Source organism: Notothenia rossii (assembly GCF_949606895.1).
Source record: "Notothenia rossii genome assembly, chromosome: 5".
In the NCBI taxonomy this organism is placed as follows: domain Eukaryota; kingdom Metazoa; phylum Chordata; class Actinopteri; order Perciformes; family Nototheniidae; genus Notothenia; species Notothenia rossii.
Window position 1 is genome coordinate 76,927,714 of NC_136903.1, and position 16,430 is coordinate 76,944,143.

At 40.2% G+C, this 16,430-nt stretch overlaps 2 protein-coding genes across 3 annotated transcripts; one reads left to right on the plus strand and one right to left on the minus strand.

Annotated features, from left to right (window-relative positions):
- Nucleotides 1–61: 61 nt before the first annotated feature.
- On the plus strand, nt 62–9,700 carry slc45a1 (solute carrier family 45 member 1). 2 transcript variants are annotated; one of them, XM_079683049.1, is made up of 10 exons: nt 62–1,779; nt 2,371–2,811; nt 2,929–3,021; nt 3,610–3,834; nt 3,959–4,821; nt 4,913–5,066; nt 5,172–5,348; nt 5,464–5,669; nt 6,534–6,759; nt 7,930–9,700. In XM_079683049.1, the coding sequence occupies exons 2-10, from the start codon at nt 2,391–2,393 to the stop codon at nt 7,956–7,958; spliced, it is 2,394 nt and encodes a 797-aa protein (XP_079539175.1). In that variant the 5' UTR covers nt 62–1,779; nt 2,371–2,390; the 3' UTR covers nt 7,959–9,700. The 2 variants fall into 2 exon arrangements, with proteins under 2 accessions (XP_079539175.1, XP_079539174.1); XM_079683048.1 differs by having other exon boundaries at nt 6,534–9,700.
- On the minus strand, nt 8,993–11,719 carry LOC307040332 (uncharacterized protein). Its single transcript, XM_079683052.1, has 5 exons — nt 11,497–11,719; nt 10,808–10,894; nt 10,292–10,406; nt 9,981–10,057; nt 8,993–9,858 (listed from the first exon to the last, which is right to left on the minus strand). The coding sequence occupies exons 1-5, from the start codon at nt 11,545–11,547 to the stop codon at nt 9,787–9,789; spliced, it is 402 nt and encodes a 133-aa protein (XP_079539178.1). The 5' UTR covers nt 11,548–11,719; the 3' UTR covers nt 8,993–9,786.
- Nucleotides 11,720–16,430: the final 4,711 nt, after the last annotated feature.

Below are 16,430 nucleotides of genomic sequence, written 5' to 3' on the forward strand. Positions count from 1 at the left end.
TCAGATGCTGTTGGTGCTGAACAGTCAGCCAATTACAGCAGCTGATGTAGGAGCGGGGGCGGGGCTTCGTAAAAACATCTCCACACTAAAATCAACAAAACAGTTCAAAACGCTTTTAGCAGTTATTTGTTTACTGATTTCTTAAAGTTTCCACAACAAGTAAAACCAGTTATAGCATGGGCTCAAATTGGTGACTGAATATTTGAAAGTTCAGTTTTAAATTATACATGTTGCACAAGGTGTGGTGCAGGTGAGCTCAAAGGTAATGCGATTTATTACAGCCTTTGTTTGCTTTCTATAGCTGTTACTTTGTTCCCATCCGTCCGTTTTATGATAACCCCAGACCACCACAGCCATTTTGTTTTGCAGTGGTGGTGAAGGGTGACAAGTCATTTTGCTGTTTTTTTAATTTGTATTTATTTATAAAAGGACCATGCATACAAGAACATTAATCTCAGCAAAGAGAAGAGATGCAATATACCAGATTATAGCTAATAGTTAATTTCCATCTGTGGTCCTCAGGCAGGTTCATAAGAGCAAACATGTGGAGAGTGCTATGTTTTAATGGTATTGAAAACTACTTTCAACTTGAGTTAATTATTAATCTATCTGTCTAGTATTTATTGCATGTCATAGTGTGACTAGCATAACAAACCAACACTCAGTATGTTGGATATAGTTTCAAGGTCTTGGCTCAAGCCTACTGGAGCACTTGATAAAACTGACAGTTCGTCAGGAATTTGTTTTAACCTGTGCTTTTTCTTACAAGTCAAAATGCCTATTGAATCCTTCCTTTAACATATGTACACTCTGTCACACATTGCCTAACTAACCTAATCATGCATTGCACACCTGATGAGCAAATAGCTCATAGCAAATAGCAGGTCAATTAACAGATTGGAGAATATGATAAATAATTGACGTGCTGACCAGTGGCATACAGTAGCCTAAGTGAGAAATGCATGCATCATTTGTATAATTTATTAAACTTGGTTTTCTCTTTTTCCTCTTAAGTAGGTTTTAGGTTGTAAAATATTTTTATTTTAAGCAATTTCAGAATTTTATATTTTGAGTTAATGGAGTTCAGAGCTCTATGATGTTTTGACACAGAAATATACACCCAAAATAAGTTTTGATGAAAATACTGGTTTACATTTTTTCTTCACATTGATTATACACATTTCCCAAAGCCTATTGGCACATTTGGGACCTTTGAAAATGTAAGGCTTACGACTATATATTAAAATAAAGTTGTTTGAACAATGATTCGCTTCACAACAGGAATTTATGACTAACCCAAAGAGGAAACTCTTATCTCTTTAGGCATTTCCAACAATAACTGTAAAATCTGTTTTAACGTTAAAAATAACATATCAAATACTTTGCAATAGCGCTGAAAAGCATCAATGGTCCTTTGCACAATATTAATAGTCAGTACATTTACAAATTAGTCACTATTATTTAAATGCATTTCTGAAGTGTATGTGGCTCAGGTGATGGACAGATGTGCTTTTTGTGGCTGTTCCTGGTGCTGATGTAGCAGGGAGGGGCGTGACGTCACGACAGGGACCGGGCGGAGGAGGAGGCGAAGGTGGAGAGGAGAAGAGGGGGAAGGAGAAGGGAAGGAGGAGAGAGCGGGGGGATGACTGCACGAAAAGGAAAAAACAAAAAAACAACAATCATGACTCCTCTAATTCATCCTAGATTTTTCTTTTATAAATCATAATGCTTTGTCTACGACACAGTATGCTGCAATAAATGACGAGGCTCCCCGTTAAGGTAATTATCATCTTTCACGTTCCCATTTTGCACGCCTGCATCATCTTCTAACACATTCAAGTAGGCGACACTGCGTGATGTTCACCTTAAGAAGAGAGTGTAAATCGAGGATAAAATCAAGGGTCACTACAGGAAAATACTACACAAAAGAGCAATCGATCGGCTACGTGGCTACCTAAAGGATTGATCAGATGTTTGGATTACGTTTTTAGCGATAATGCATCCTCATGACTGTCACCATTATAACCGGCTCCATTGTGTCCGATTTGAGCTTTCTCCATGAAATATTAAAATGGAAACAGGCTTCATGAGAGCGGTGCCGCATACTTCACTGCCGTATAGTCAGCCACGCCGAGCACATGGGTTTTGCGCACATCCCTAGCATGCGCATTGGTTGCAGTGCGTCGTCCCCATCACTGCTGTCTTCCGATGACTGGAGTGTCCTCTCGTAGTAGTACTTCATAACCATTATCAGCACTAATTACTCACACCATGCTACATTGTGGTGATCTTGAATGACCTCTAATATGAAAAATCATCCCCAAAGAAGTTTTAACCTGTCAATGTGTTTCATCCTATTACATGCTGCAGTGTAAGCTGGCTTGAGAGAGATGTCCTCTCCAGGCATGGGCACCCCCAGTGACCCTCTCCTCACCAGTCCAGGAGGGAGGTTATCTGCAGCTCAGGAAGGCCTCTGGAGGAGCTCACTCCCCAAAACGGCCAGCTTTCCAACATCCACCACTCGGCTCCTCAGTCACAGAGCCAACAACTTTCAAAGACATCCAAAGCGTCGGAAGCTGATAAGACCTTCACCGCCTCCACCGCCCAACACACCCTGTCCCCTAGACCAGCTGGACCTCAGTGAGCTTCCCCCAAGACGTACCTTCCAAGATCTGCTCTTCAATGGCTGCGTCCTGTTTGGTATTGAATTTAGTTATGCCATGGAGACGGCTTATGTGACTCCTGTGCTGCTACAGATGGGCTTGCCCGATCAATTCTACAGCTTGGTGTGGTTTATCAGCCCCATACTGGGTAAGTAAACAGTAGGCAAGATGAAACCATGGGGGGCTGGAATATGTGATGCATCATCATGTGATTTTCAATAACAATCATAATGCTCTATCTCCCTCCTCTGTGTTTGGCTTGAAGGATTCCTTGTTCAGCCTCTCCTCGGAGCATGGAGTGATCGATGTAAATCCCGGTTTGGACGGAGGAGACCCTTTATTTTTGCCTTGGCTATAGGTAAGTTATTTACTTTTGTGCATTTAAGTCTACTTATGTTTAGTTGAGGGAACCTATGAGACACATTTAATCATTAAAATTGATGCGACAGAGACAGAGATATCCTGATTTAAGATAAATAAGATAAAATAAGAAGTACTTTATTGACGCCAATTTGGGAAATGTTTGCGTTGCAGCAGCATAAAAAGACAAGGTAATGTACACAAGATAAATCAAAAGAAATAAACAATCCAAAATATTTCTGAAATAGCATTAAAAAAGTAAAAAAATTATACATGTGGAAATACAAATGTACAGTATACACATGTGGAAGTACAGATGTACAGTATGACGCACAAATACTGGATTCTCCACATCCCATAATGCCAACTCACATTAATAAACATATTTTGTTACACTTTTGTAATGTGGATGATGCCCAAATCCACAGACGTTGTACATGATTACTAATTAACAAGATACCTCATGACCATGTCACATTACATACCTGGAACGCGTTTATAGTGATCAATTACTTAATATTTTACCATACTTGACACTAAAACTGAATGTCAAGATTTGGTTGAACTGTACTTTTCTCCTTTGTAGGTGCTCTGCTAGGTCTAACCCTGGTACTGAACGGGCGGGACATTGGAGGTGCGCTGGCTGACACTGCATCAAATCACAAGTGGGGAATCATCCTGACGGTGTGCGGTGTGGTTCTGATGGACTTCAGCGCTGACTCAGCCGACAACCCGAGCCATGCCTACATGATGGACGTGTGCAGCCCAGAGGACCAGGATCGAGGGCTGAACATTCATGCACTACTTGCAGGTAGGAAAACACTGATCATTTTAAGGTAGTTTTGGTGAAAATAGACCTATAAAATATGAATGTTTTAAGACATAACCAGTGAATGCACAATTATTATTTTTTGTTTCTTAAACTTGCTCTGCAGGACTCGGAGGTGGATTTGGCTACATCGTGGGCGGCATCAACTGGGACAAGACACAATTTGGAAGGTCGATGGGAGGTCAACTACGAGTCATATACATGTTCACAAGTATCACATTGGTGTGTGCCACAGCTATGACTCTGTTTAGTATCCCTGAACGCCCGCTACCAAAGAACAAAAACTCCAGCAAAGCTCATCTAAAAAGCCCCAGCCTCCCTCTTCCTCCCTCTCCCCCTGTCCCTCCAGGATCAACTTTGGGACTGGATGAGGAAGACGAAGATGGTCTTTACAGCTACCATTACTCAAAGTCTCACCCATATAACTCGGACCCCCTTGCACATTCTTGCAGTGCCAATGCACGCCTCTGTGCTGGTCTCACAAGCCCCATATCGCCCATGAGCCCCCTCACTCCAAAATATGGCAGCTTTATCAGCAGGGACAGCTCGCTCACAGGTATAAATGACTTTGCCTCTTCATTAGGAAACTCCTATATAGACAGTGTGCTCATAGACTGCTACACAGGCCAGCAGACTCCACAGGCCCTGGCCCCCAACTCCACCTCGGTGGCCCTGCCTCCAATGGACCCCCCTCACCCTGAGGACTTCACACAGGGAGCAGGAAGCCGTCCTACAGGACAGACCCAGGCTGATGTGGCGTCTCATCAGGATGTGGAAGCGCCACAGCCTGAGGGAGATGCACAAACTCAGGTCACAGCTGGGACTCAGCCTGGTGCTGGGTCACATCGGCGCTCTTCTGCTGGTATCCTGAAGCGACCCCAGAGTCTTGCACTAATTGAGGAGCCCATGTCAACACAGATTGTTGGGATGGAGAACGGACGCAGGAGAACGGTGACCTTCAGTCAGCAGGTCGGCACATATTTTAAAATTACAAAAGCAGTTTAGTCAGTTACCATCATAGCATTTTCAACACAGTGTCTGTCTTTTGTCTCTGATGAAGGTTGCAAACATTTTGCTGAATGGGATGCACTATGAGAGTGATCTGACTGAGAATGCGGAGACAGGAGAATCACAGATGTCAATTAAGCTGCTGTGTATAGCCATCTACAGGATGCCTCCCTCTATGCGGAGTTTATGCACTAATCATTTCCTGGGTGAGCATTATCACTATTAAATGTTGTTGCTCTTGAAAAACTTCAAAAAAAAAATCTGTTTTGTACTTAATTTTCCCTGAGCTGATTCTTGTTCGTTCTCTGTAGGCTGGCTGTCTTTTGAAGGCATGCTGCTCTTCTACACTGACTTCATGGGTGAGGTTGTGTTTGAAGGAGACCCTAAGGCACCCCACGACTCTGAGGCTTACCAACGGTACAATGCCGGAGTGAACATGGGCTGCTGGGGCATGTGTATCTATGCATTCAGTGCTGCTTTCTACTCAGGTAAGCTCCGCTCGCTATCACATCTTTGCAGGAAAGAGTAATTTTACAAAGAATGTGTCTCCTTTTCCTTGGCAAGCCTGACATGTTTTCCCTCTGTTTTCTCTTTGGGTTAAAGCCATATTGGAGAAACTGGAGGAGCGTTTCTCTGTTCGCACTCTTTATTTTTTTGCCTACCTGGCGTTTGGTTTGGGCACGGGCCTGGCCACACTGTCCAACAACCTCTACGTGGTACTTTCTCTCTGCGTCACCTATGGGGTGCTCTTCTCTTCTCTATGCACGCTGCCTTACTCTCTGCTGTGTGAATACTACCAGGACCCTCAGGTCAGTGTCTAAATATGTAACTTGTAAATGCTTAGTGATATTTTACCATGATCAAATCAGATGAGAAGATTTAAACTACTTTCATTTTGTTCAACACATATAATCAGAATCAGAATCAGAATACCTTTATTAGTCCCACAAAAGTTACAGTAGAAAAAAAAGAGCCACAGACAGCTTAATATTATCACCTCTGTTCTTATAATGAAGGTAAATTGAAAGCGTGTCACAGCTGATCCTAATTAGCATCTATGCCCAGCCAATCACCATAAAAGGATTTGGGACTGAGGAGCCCTGTTCACGCTGTAGAATTAAAAATTAAGGTTGAGGGAACTAAGGTAATCATACCCAAACTGAAGTCTAAAGAGGACCAGACTCCAAAAAATTATAATTGTCAAGGTACTCCATCAACAACCAGCAAGCTTCATACTTAGCACGAGTAGTACATATAAAATGTCACAAAAAAGAAACATGGGATACTTTTACTCATTAGGTGTTTATGAGTGTTTATTTATTTTAAATATACAATAATGCTTTGTAAAATAATGAGCACAAGAATAACATAACATTATAAATATATATATTTTTTATTGTAACTTAAATGTAATGTTATGCAACTGTTTTGTTGTATAGTTGATTTTAAGAAAACACAATAACCAATTATTTTACACAATAATGTAAGCACTCAAATGGGTGTAAGTGTGAGTAAATCCAAAATAAGATTAACATTGATGATTGTCAGAATATTCTCATTTCTTAAGAACGGTTGGTGAAGGAAGCCTATTCCTCTCAAACCGCTCCTTCAGTCAAGCAGTGTTTTGTGATGTACTTCATAGATTGATCTTATCTGAACGTTTTATCCCTCAGTTCTGTGGCTCATCAGAGGAGGGGACCAAACGTGGGATGGGGGTGGACATCTCTCTGCTCAGCTGCCAGTACTTCCTGGCTCAGATCCTGGTCTCAGTGGCCATGGGACCTCTGACCTCACTGGTGGGTGGGGCCCAGGGAGTGATGTACTTTGCGAGCCTGATGTCATTCGTGGGCTGCTTGTACTCCTCTCTCTGCATGGTGTACCAGCTGCCCCCCCCTGAGGGTGAGCCCCCCGATAGCGAGACCCAGCCACTATTGGTGCACATTTAGCACTTGATTTACTTTACTTCAAACACAGCCTTACACTCACACACACACATACTCAACTGGCACACGCTCCCACACTGTCGATTGGTGTCTGAGTGAGTTGACCTTCACAGCACTGACACATTGCACATCCTGTACAGCACAGTTCCATACACAGTTTCACACTATTCAGCACTGCTCTTCTCAGAGCTAGACAGACAGACAGACAGACAGACAGACAGACAGACATTGGCCACTGCTCTTATTTTTGTTAACATGACCAGTATGTTCATAGAGTGTGTGTGCCCATGCATCTTTTCCTTACTGTTGCTACTGAATGTGTGACCTTTTTGAATGAAGTGTGGGACAAATGTGTGTGATAGAGAGTGTGAGTGAACTCTTTGAAGATAGCTTAGCCCCTTCTGTCTGATTATTTGCTGTAAAATCTTGCATCATCTTTTCTTGCTTGTTGGTGTTTAGTATATAAATGTTGATCACCACGTTCAGGCTAACCACAGCTTTCCCCCTCTTTTTCTTCCTTTTATCAGTTGCCTAACGTCTGCATGAGCTGCAATGTAATCTCTCAATGCCTGTGTTAATGATTTGTTTTACGGCCAAAGGAATGTCTACCTGCCTGTTTCTCTGAGTTAGCATATTAGCATCACGCCTTAGGCAGGATCATTCTGACTAAATGATTGTGTTGCCAGTGTCCACTGACATTCACCAATTGAGGCTCCTTCATTGAATCAAGAGCTTTTTTAATTTAGCAAACACATACTCACTTGAAGCTGAACACAATTAATCACAGTTACAGTCTTGAAGGGCTTCACATTTTTACAGCAAATAAAAACACCACTCTTTACACAAGCTATTCATAATGAAACTCACCAGTGTGCCATCCCTAAATTTCACACTTTGGTGCTAGGCGACTAGCAAAACGCTAATTAATTCTTAGTCAGCATAGAGCCATAGCTAATAGGATGACACACATACACACACTCGCACACAAACTTTCAAAGACACAGAGAAATGTCTGCTGGTGACAAATTCTGTCTGGGCCCTCACTAAGCCATGGTACAGCCGTGAGCTGTCACCCTACTCCGGGCCATGTCATTGTAATAATGACAGTGATTCTTGTCATTATCAGGAAGAGGAGAAGTTGAAACTGGGGTGTGAATCAGCATTCAGTCGGAAACCGAACAAAACAGAAGATCAGCAAACAGGGAGAAGACTTATATGGGTAACCCTGAAGGTGGACAACGTAAAAAAGGAAAAGACAATGGGGGTTCATAGAGCCAGCATCAAGTGCTTATTGTCATCATTAGGGCGCATGCTTAAGGTAGTAGGCTTCTGCTCCACCATGGCGGCCCACCAACTCAGTATTACCTACTTGTTAGCCCCTTCCTTAACAGGACATCTCCAACTTTATTCCTTTGTCCATCCTTAAGAAGCCATCTGCATAAACAAAATGGTACATAGTAGTTGTGTGTTTTAAATGTCTGTGCCATGAGAAACGGCAGTATGCTTTTGTCTGTTCTGCCTCAACACAGGCACCACGACTGACTTCAGGACTTTAACAAAAGGTTAATTTTACTATAAAACCTTTTAAAGCCTACCATACTGATGGTGTCATTGACATCAGTTCCATTTACAGTTTAAGACTGGTGCAAGTCTTAATTGCTGCCTCAGCAAAATGTTGATTGCCTATTTTTTGGTCTCCTGGACTGACTGGATTCCCGCCATGCTAACGTTTCTGAGGAAACAGTAAATGTATGGATCATGCTGTTGCAGCTTGCTTGAGAAACACTGAGTTTGTGTTATATGGAACCACCTATTGCTCAATATTAGCAGTGTTACTGTAAAAGCTACTTTTATTCAGGTTTCAGTTCAAACTAAAAATCATAATTTTTGGCATCTTGGACTCCTGTGTCAATTATTGTTATTCACTGATGACCGTTGTGGCCCATACCAGTTGTTAGAAATAATTATCCGCAATCTGCAGATACACCACACGAGGGAGCCATGAGACAAAAGACTGCCATATTGAATCTTTGCACCCGTTTCCATTACCAAGTGGATAAAACGATTCCTGCATCTATGCCAGCCATTTTCCATGTTTAGAGAAATTGGGTCAAGTGACATCATCTACTTAAAAAGCCATGTTATTAATAAGCACTAAGGATGAGGTAAAAAACACAAAATAGATATAATTAAGTAAAAAGACAATTTATTTTTTTAATCAGAATATACAAAGCAGTGGCTGAAGTAACCGAATGTCATTCTGGTTCTGAAAAGGCAGACTTCAACACAAAACTGGGCTACCCAGCCATAACATAAAACTGTAAGAAAAACAAAGTATAAATGGTACAAACTTGCGTGGAATGCATACAGAACAAATGACCAAAGCTTTAAGATTTAAGAGGGGTTAATTAACATTGCAACGTTTTACCTCCATAAAACAAGGTCAAGCAATCTTATCACGGAGGTGCAAGACAGATCCCCTTTATTCATTTGCACCATCTGTTATGTTAACAGGGCAGCCAAGCCAAGGATTAAATAGCAGCCCAACACAAAAAAAGTATGCCTCAACTAATAATGCGAACAACTGTCCATTAGCCCCTGCTTAAAACTTATCTTTGGTCCTTTAAGTGAATCTGAGAGGTCAACATGAGAACTAGGAGGAAGTGAGCAGCTGCCTGAATTGTATGAATCATCTGGTCAGCACTGACATGAGAGATTGTGCTTCTAACATACTGATATAAAACCTCAAGAAATGAAAACTGATCTCATGGTGTGGCCCAATTTGTACAAGCTCGTTTTAAAGACCAATAAATAACATTTCATAAAAAAAGGATGCAGGGCCACTAGGTTTCAGGACTCCAGTGCAATGTGATAACATGGGAGCAAATAAAAAGAAATATTTCTCAAAAAGGTACAGAAAGCACAAGCTCTACAACACGATGTTGACCAAGACAGTGCTGCAAACAGGTAGCAGGGCCGAGACCTAAGCCTTCACTCCTGCCTCTTTTGAAGCTCCATTTTCCTCTGTCTTCTGCTTTTTTGTCTCCACCTTTTCCTATTTAAAAAATAAGGAAAATATTTGATGCATTAGCAAAAACTGAACTTCACCAGATTACTAAACACACATAAAAAAAACAGATTAAAATGGTATAATTCAGTCTGGTGACAACAACCCACCTCCTCCTCCTCTTCAGCTGCACGCTTAACAGGCGGTGCATCAGTCTCCTCAGCAGGGGGCGCCTTCTTTGCTTCTCCTGTAAGCAGTTAGTCACATCAGAAAATACATCCTTCACATGAGGAGTAATTAAGACAAGATTCATGGGAAGAAAATAAATACAATCTTGCCAAAGTGGAACTCAGGGCCACACACGTTGACAGTGTTAATGAGTCAAATCAGAAGCAACAAAGTTAGAGTTGTAAAGCCTCTTTTAAAATAGTTTCTTCTTAAAAGAATATTATTTTACCATAATATTGCTTTATGAACATACCATTTCCATTCTTGTGTTTTTCCTCTGCTTTGTCTTCTGCTTTGTCTTCTACTTTCTTTTCTGATTTGTCTTCTGCTGCTTTGTCCTCTGTTTTGTCACTGTGGTCAGCACCATTCTGAATGAAAACAGGGAAAAGTGAGTTCAGTAACACATCATGATTGGGATTTTTAAATATAAGATACATGTTAAACCGATATATTTATATTTAATCCTTAACATATATTTCCACTTATCCCCCCCAGAGTCTTACATGTACGCACTCCTCTGGGGACACTTAAAAAAGGCATGTGTGTGGAGCCCTCATTTACCCCCCCTGGGGATAAGCTACCAAGCTACCCTAGAGACACCAATGGAAAACGTCTAAGGACTTGCTAACTAACATCTGTCCCATTTCACAACCCAAACAAAGCACTGTGTGGAGGGAGAGCAGCTGAACAGGATGGGGGGCGGGTACAGCGACACCTGCATGATGAGGGGTGCAAAGACAAAAGGCCATGAGGCTTGTCCTCTACTCACTGTGCCATTGGCAGGTGCGTCCCCGGTGTCGGTCTTCTTCTCCTTCTCCACCTCCTTCGCTTCTACTTCTTTCTTCTCTTTCAGCTCCTACAAAATAAAAGCACGTCTCTTGATTAATAAAGCAAAGAGTTTATTCTGAAGGGGGCAGACGCTCCTACTACGTCTGGTTTTAATTAAAGAAAACTCGTTTGCCATATGTGGGATAAATTCTAATTAAAAGGAAGACATTTTTTGACATAATTAGTTGCAATGGTGAACGTTTTTTCCAAACTAGTAGTGTAATGTAAGGCTGCTGAGGCTTCCCGCCCACAGCAGCAGCTAAAACCAGACGCACCGTATCTACCGCTTTGTCTGCTCAACAATACACTTTAGCTAACCTAACCACATCAAATACGTTTGCATTTTCACACACAATATTTAGCCGTCCAGGCTGATAAATTGAAAATAAGTCACCTTGTGAAATGTTAAGATAAGTCATTGAGGTAATTTATTTCCCCCAAATTAACGTCATTGTTTAAACTTAACATGAAGTAAAATGTACGTGTAATTCCACCGACAACGGTTGTTTAACGGGAGCTAGCTAAAACACATTATTAATATACGTATAGATAATAAAACAACTTAAAACAAAAGTTCAAAAATCTTTTTAACACGACAGTTCAACCGAGAAAAAGCCGAATGAAACGTACCTTGGCAGTAACCTCTGCAGTTATGGTCTTCTCTACAGCTGTGTCGGCCATGGTTAATGTTTGGGTATTAATTTAGACAGTTATAATCCTGTTCAGAGAAAGATGCTTTATTTCTTGATTCTTTGGCGTCGTGTGGTAGTCCAAAGAAGCTGGGAGAGAAATGATGTCTGTCTGTCTCTGCTTTTCTCTGAGCTTGTTGGAAATCCTCTCTCGTTGGCTACAGCGGGTCGATCCCGCACATGATTGGGCAATGTCAGTGACTGGAGAGTTTGATTGGAGGGATATCAAGTCAATCAAACAGTCTGTCGTGCCTACGTTTGTATCTCATCGCCGATTGGTCGTTATTTTTTTAAAGCGCTGCACTAAGGTACCAGACTTCTTTTTACTTGTTCTATCCATCAGTTTGGATTTGATTTTCGTTACAAAACTTTTATCATTGGATGTAATTGGTTCGTTTTTTAAGTAAAACTCACCAACGAAGGTCTATTGAGGACTGGACATTGTATTAAAATGACAGAGTGTAAACGTTTCTAATCCTGTGCCCTCAAACGCCATCTATTGTCTTACCGCTCTTTCTTAGCAGATACATGGGGTGTCAAATTTCAAGCAAATAGAAATAATGTGAGGATTTGAAAACCTTGAAGCCACTCCCTCTTTCTATATTTAAAACTTGAAACGAGATGTGTTGGTTCCTGCTTAAGTGTGCTTACACTTTTACTTTTTTGCAAACCTAGCAAATGAATTCAAAAGAAACATTTGTGCATTAAAGAAGAAGAATCAAGCAATTTATTATTTTTAACAAAACTTTAAGCTAAAGTCGTAAGAAAAATTTTTGTTCAAACATTACAATTGGCAATGTATAGCTCAATTGATAGATGTATATTTGACTTTAATTTGATTATTATATTTCCTTCTAAAGTGTTTGTATAGCCATTGGAAACATACATTAAACAGTTTGAGGCGAAATATGTTAAGAAAAAGAGGTAACAAATCAATAAGCAAAGCCCGGCAAAGCCACACACTGGCTGGTGATAGCAATACATGTATTGCTTTGTGATTTGTCTCCCAGACAGTGGGGTGTGGTGTGTGGTGCATTAATTTTATAATAAAGTGTGAAAGCCTACGGCATACATCAGATTATAGCTTATTGTCGCAATACTACTAAAAGGGGTTTTCTTTCATCTGAGAAAGTGAGCTTGCTAAAAGCACTTTCACATGCACATGCAAATAATGAACAAGTATAACATGCATTATACAGTATTATGTGTGGGGGTACTATTTCATGAATCATGTTATTGTTTGATATTAATATTTCAAGTATTGTTGATAAAAACACAATTTCAACTTTCTATATCGTAGATTCCCAGTTATGTGTGCCTTTTCATGATTATGAAGAAACATAATGTCTTGTTTTTAGTGTTGCCTGATATCCCTGGTTGTTTCTTTTGCTCTTCCAGAAACTAGATTGTCTTTGCTGTCACCACACTTGCTCATCCAACTGTTAAACCAAAGGAAATGGCAACACACAACTTTTGCGTTTGGAACTCATTCATTAGTTATACGGTTGAACATACAGTTGAAAGAAGGCAACACATCTTGTGTGGGCCACACTGAACCAAAATGGAATTTGTACAAGTTTCAACAAAATGATTTGACCCTGAAAAACCTTATTTGCCACGCCTTACCTTGTTTTCCGCCCACACACAACTATCATCGAATTTCATAAAACATTTACCTGCAGTTAACAGATAGTTATCAGGGCAACAGTGTATTTTTCACTCGCTTTAACAATGGTCGACAAAACACCTGGAGTGTTCTCCAAATAATATGGATTACAATTATTGTCATTCTCACTAATGTTTGTGTCCTTAACTTGCCCCAATGCACACAAGAAGGATGTTTGTAGCCTTTATTTAACCAGGTGAAAGCCCCTTGAGATCAAAAGATCCCTTTTTCAAGGGTGACCTGAAGGACATTAGTTACACATGTAACATAAAAACAACAGAACAACAATAAAGATGACATACAACATAATGTACAGGGTACAGTTTACAAACTCTCTTTACAGTGACAGGTACCATGAGTAGCATGTCACCCAGCCGAGTTTTAAAATGATGCAGGGGAACCAAAGTGCTCAGTTTTAAACATGTTTGCACCATGTCCTAGCACTTGGCACATTTAATAAAACAACATCATGAGATCTCAGGCAATAAGTACTTTCAATTCGTCGAGAGATCAGAGAGCAGATATAAAAAGGTAGTTTACCCAACATGGCTTTATGAACATGTACCAATGACTGAGCCTCCGTACAGTTAGTGAAGGCAGACGTAAAAGTAAGACAATCATCAAGCCAGATACCTAGGTATTTATAACAGGTACCACTTTGAGTACTTGTCCTTGCATAGTAACAATATCCAAAGCAGTGTCTGTAGTCTTTTTAGCTTTAGAAAAGAGCATTACCTTGGTTTTATCAACACTTAAAAGAAGTTTAAGCTCAGCGAGCTGAGTCTGAATAATGTTAAAAACAGCCTGTAATTTAACACCAGCCTCCTTAATGGAGGGACCTGCACAGTACATCATGCTATCATCTGCATAAAAATGTAAAGTAGCTTCATCCACATTTTCATCTAAACTGTTGATATATATATAGAGAATAAAAGTGGACCTAAAATTGAATGAATATCTACAAGTGCGTTTTTCTTTCTACAACGTTAGTGCCTTCCTTATCTTACTCCACCTCACTTATCTTCACCATGCCATGGCAGTTCTCAAGCCACTGATTTTAAAGACGCCTGCAGGCCCTATTCATTCATCTCACATTCGACAAAAATATAATTATAAAGTCTTTAATTACATTCAGAGATCAAAGAGGTATGGGTTAGTGTGCCAGCTGGTTACTTTGAGATGTATCTTCTGTCGGATTGGAGGAGGTTTTCTCACTTGTGCTGGGTATTGTTCTAGGAAGGATATATTAAAATATTGCCAAAGCTTCTGATGTATCAAGTAAAATATCATCAGGAACAATGATCAATAGAGAATCACAAGGAAACAGCAATGGTTTTATTTGAGAAATGAATAGAGTGTGGATATTGCACAGCATTGAAGCCGTTATCCATAATTTTCGGGACATCCACAAGAGGAACACAGGAGCAAACTAAAAAGCACCAGAAGGAATTACTCACTGTGTGACTGGAAAATGGGAGCAATCAGAGAGAGAGTGAGGGGGAGTGTTTGTGAGATCATTTCCTATCTTTTTTTTCTTTCTTATTTGCCTACCTCAACATGTTTCCATGCACCACCAATCTGTTACAAAGAAAAAAAATGCATCTATGGGCAGCCTGTTTCAGTATGCAGGTAAAGAGGTAACCAAACTGTTGCAGCAAGTAGGGCAGTCAAGGACAAGTTGGAAAAGAGCTGCAATTTATGTGGTGATTTTTGCAAACCTCTTTTTTGCCAACAACTGTAATGTGTTTGCCACACTTTCCACAAGTAGGAACTGGAAAACCTTTTTAAGGCCAGTCGAAGTTATGGGACCACAGAAAGTAAAACTGTATTAAATAAAGCTTCTTTGTTTTCAAAATGACACTAGTTTGAAAGTAAATGAAATGTTTGGCATCATGGCCCATAGCCTGTGGAAACATTGCATGTTAAACAGGTCAGAGGATATAGGATAGGAAGTAAAGCACCTTAATTTCACCTTAATTTCCTCAGGACAAAGAACTGACCTGACCTGTGGAATGTCATGGCTCAGGGCAGCAAAGTGGGGCCCATCCCAGAGCAGAGGTCAGGATTAGGCGGGGGAAGGGTCCCCATAATTGGGAGGATTGGTGGGGGCAAAATTAGCTCTTTTGTTTTGAACAGCAGTGTCCTGCCCGGTCTGGCTGGCTTTCTCTGGTTTTCAGGCAAGCCCTGCAGAGTACAGGGACAACATAAAGTTGGCTTCTCAGTGGCAATGTTCAGTCGCATGCACTGTAAAGAAGAAAGTCATGGATCTATAATTAACACAATTAGGCCTAGTCATTTTTGACAATAATGAAAGTGCCGCCACAAGACCCCCCGAGGCTCATTCTGTATAACAATGATAACAGTAAAAAGACAGAAGAGGAAAAGAAGACGAAATTCAACACAGCAATAATATAAAAACTATACACAAATAAATAAATATGAACACAAATATGGATGGATATATGAAAATAAAGTAAATACGTTTACATGGCTCAATAAAGTTTCCACTTAAAAGTAGGATAAACCAACACATTTAACCTTTACTTTGCCAAGTAGAACCCATGAGACCGAGGTCTCATGTTTGATGGTTCCCTGGTTGCATATCATAAATACACGCATTGAGATCACAAAACAATACAATTTCTAAAATAAAAAATTGTATTGGGATGTTAATGTACCAGTCAATGGAATTTATTTCATAGAAATAAGACAATAAAGAGTATAAAAGTAGGCAACAAAAACAGTCTCGCTATATTAAATGGGTGTGAATTTAACCTTTTAAAGCAGTATAACAAAAATCATTAAAAAAGGCTAAATTTAGAACACAAGTTAAGTAAAGAAAATAAAAAAAAATACATTTGTTTGATGCATTAAATATGAGAAACTGTATCAGAGTAGAATCGCAAAATAAACAAAAAAATCCGCAGAGGCACGCTGCCACGACATCCTGAAATCCTGCGGCTCTGGATTGTTGGGCTTTTGTGGTTGACATGTCCCTTCAATGTTGCATGGATGAGTCTGAAGGTGCTTTAAGAGTTAGAAAAATGCTAAATCTATTGTTTACCGTTGACAAAGACTTTTGATCTTTACACTCAGATTTAAAGCACTGTTTGTCACAACCTCAAACTCATTCCAAATGGGTGTTATTTAAGGACGTGCGTTTCTTGCTTTCTGGCTTAAGATAATCATGCGCAGGATATTAAGGTGCA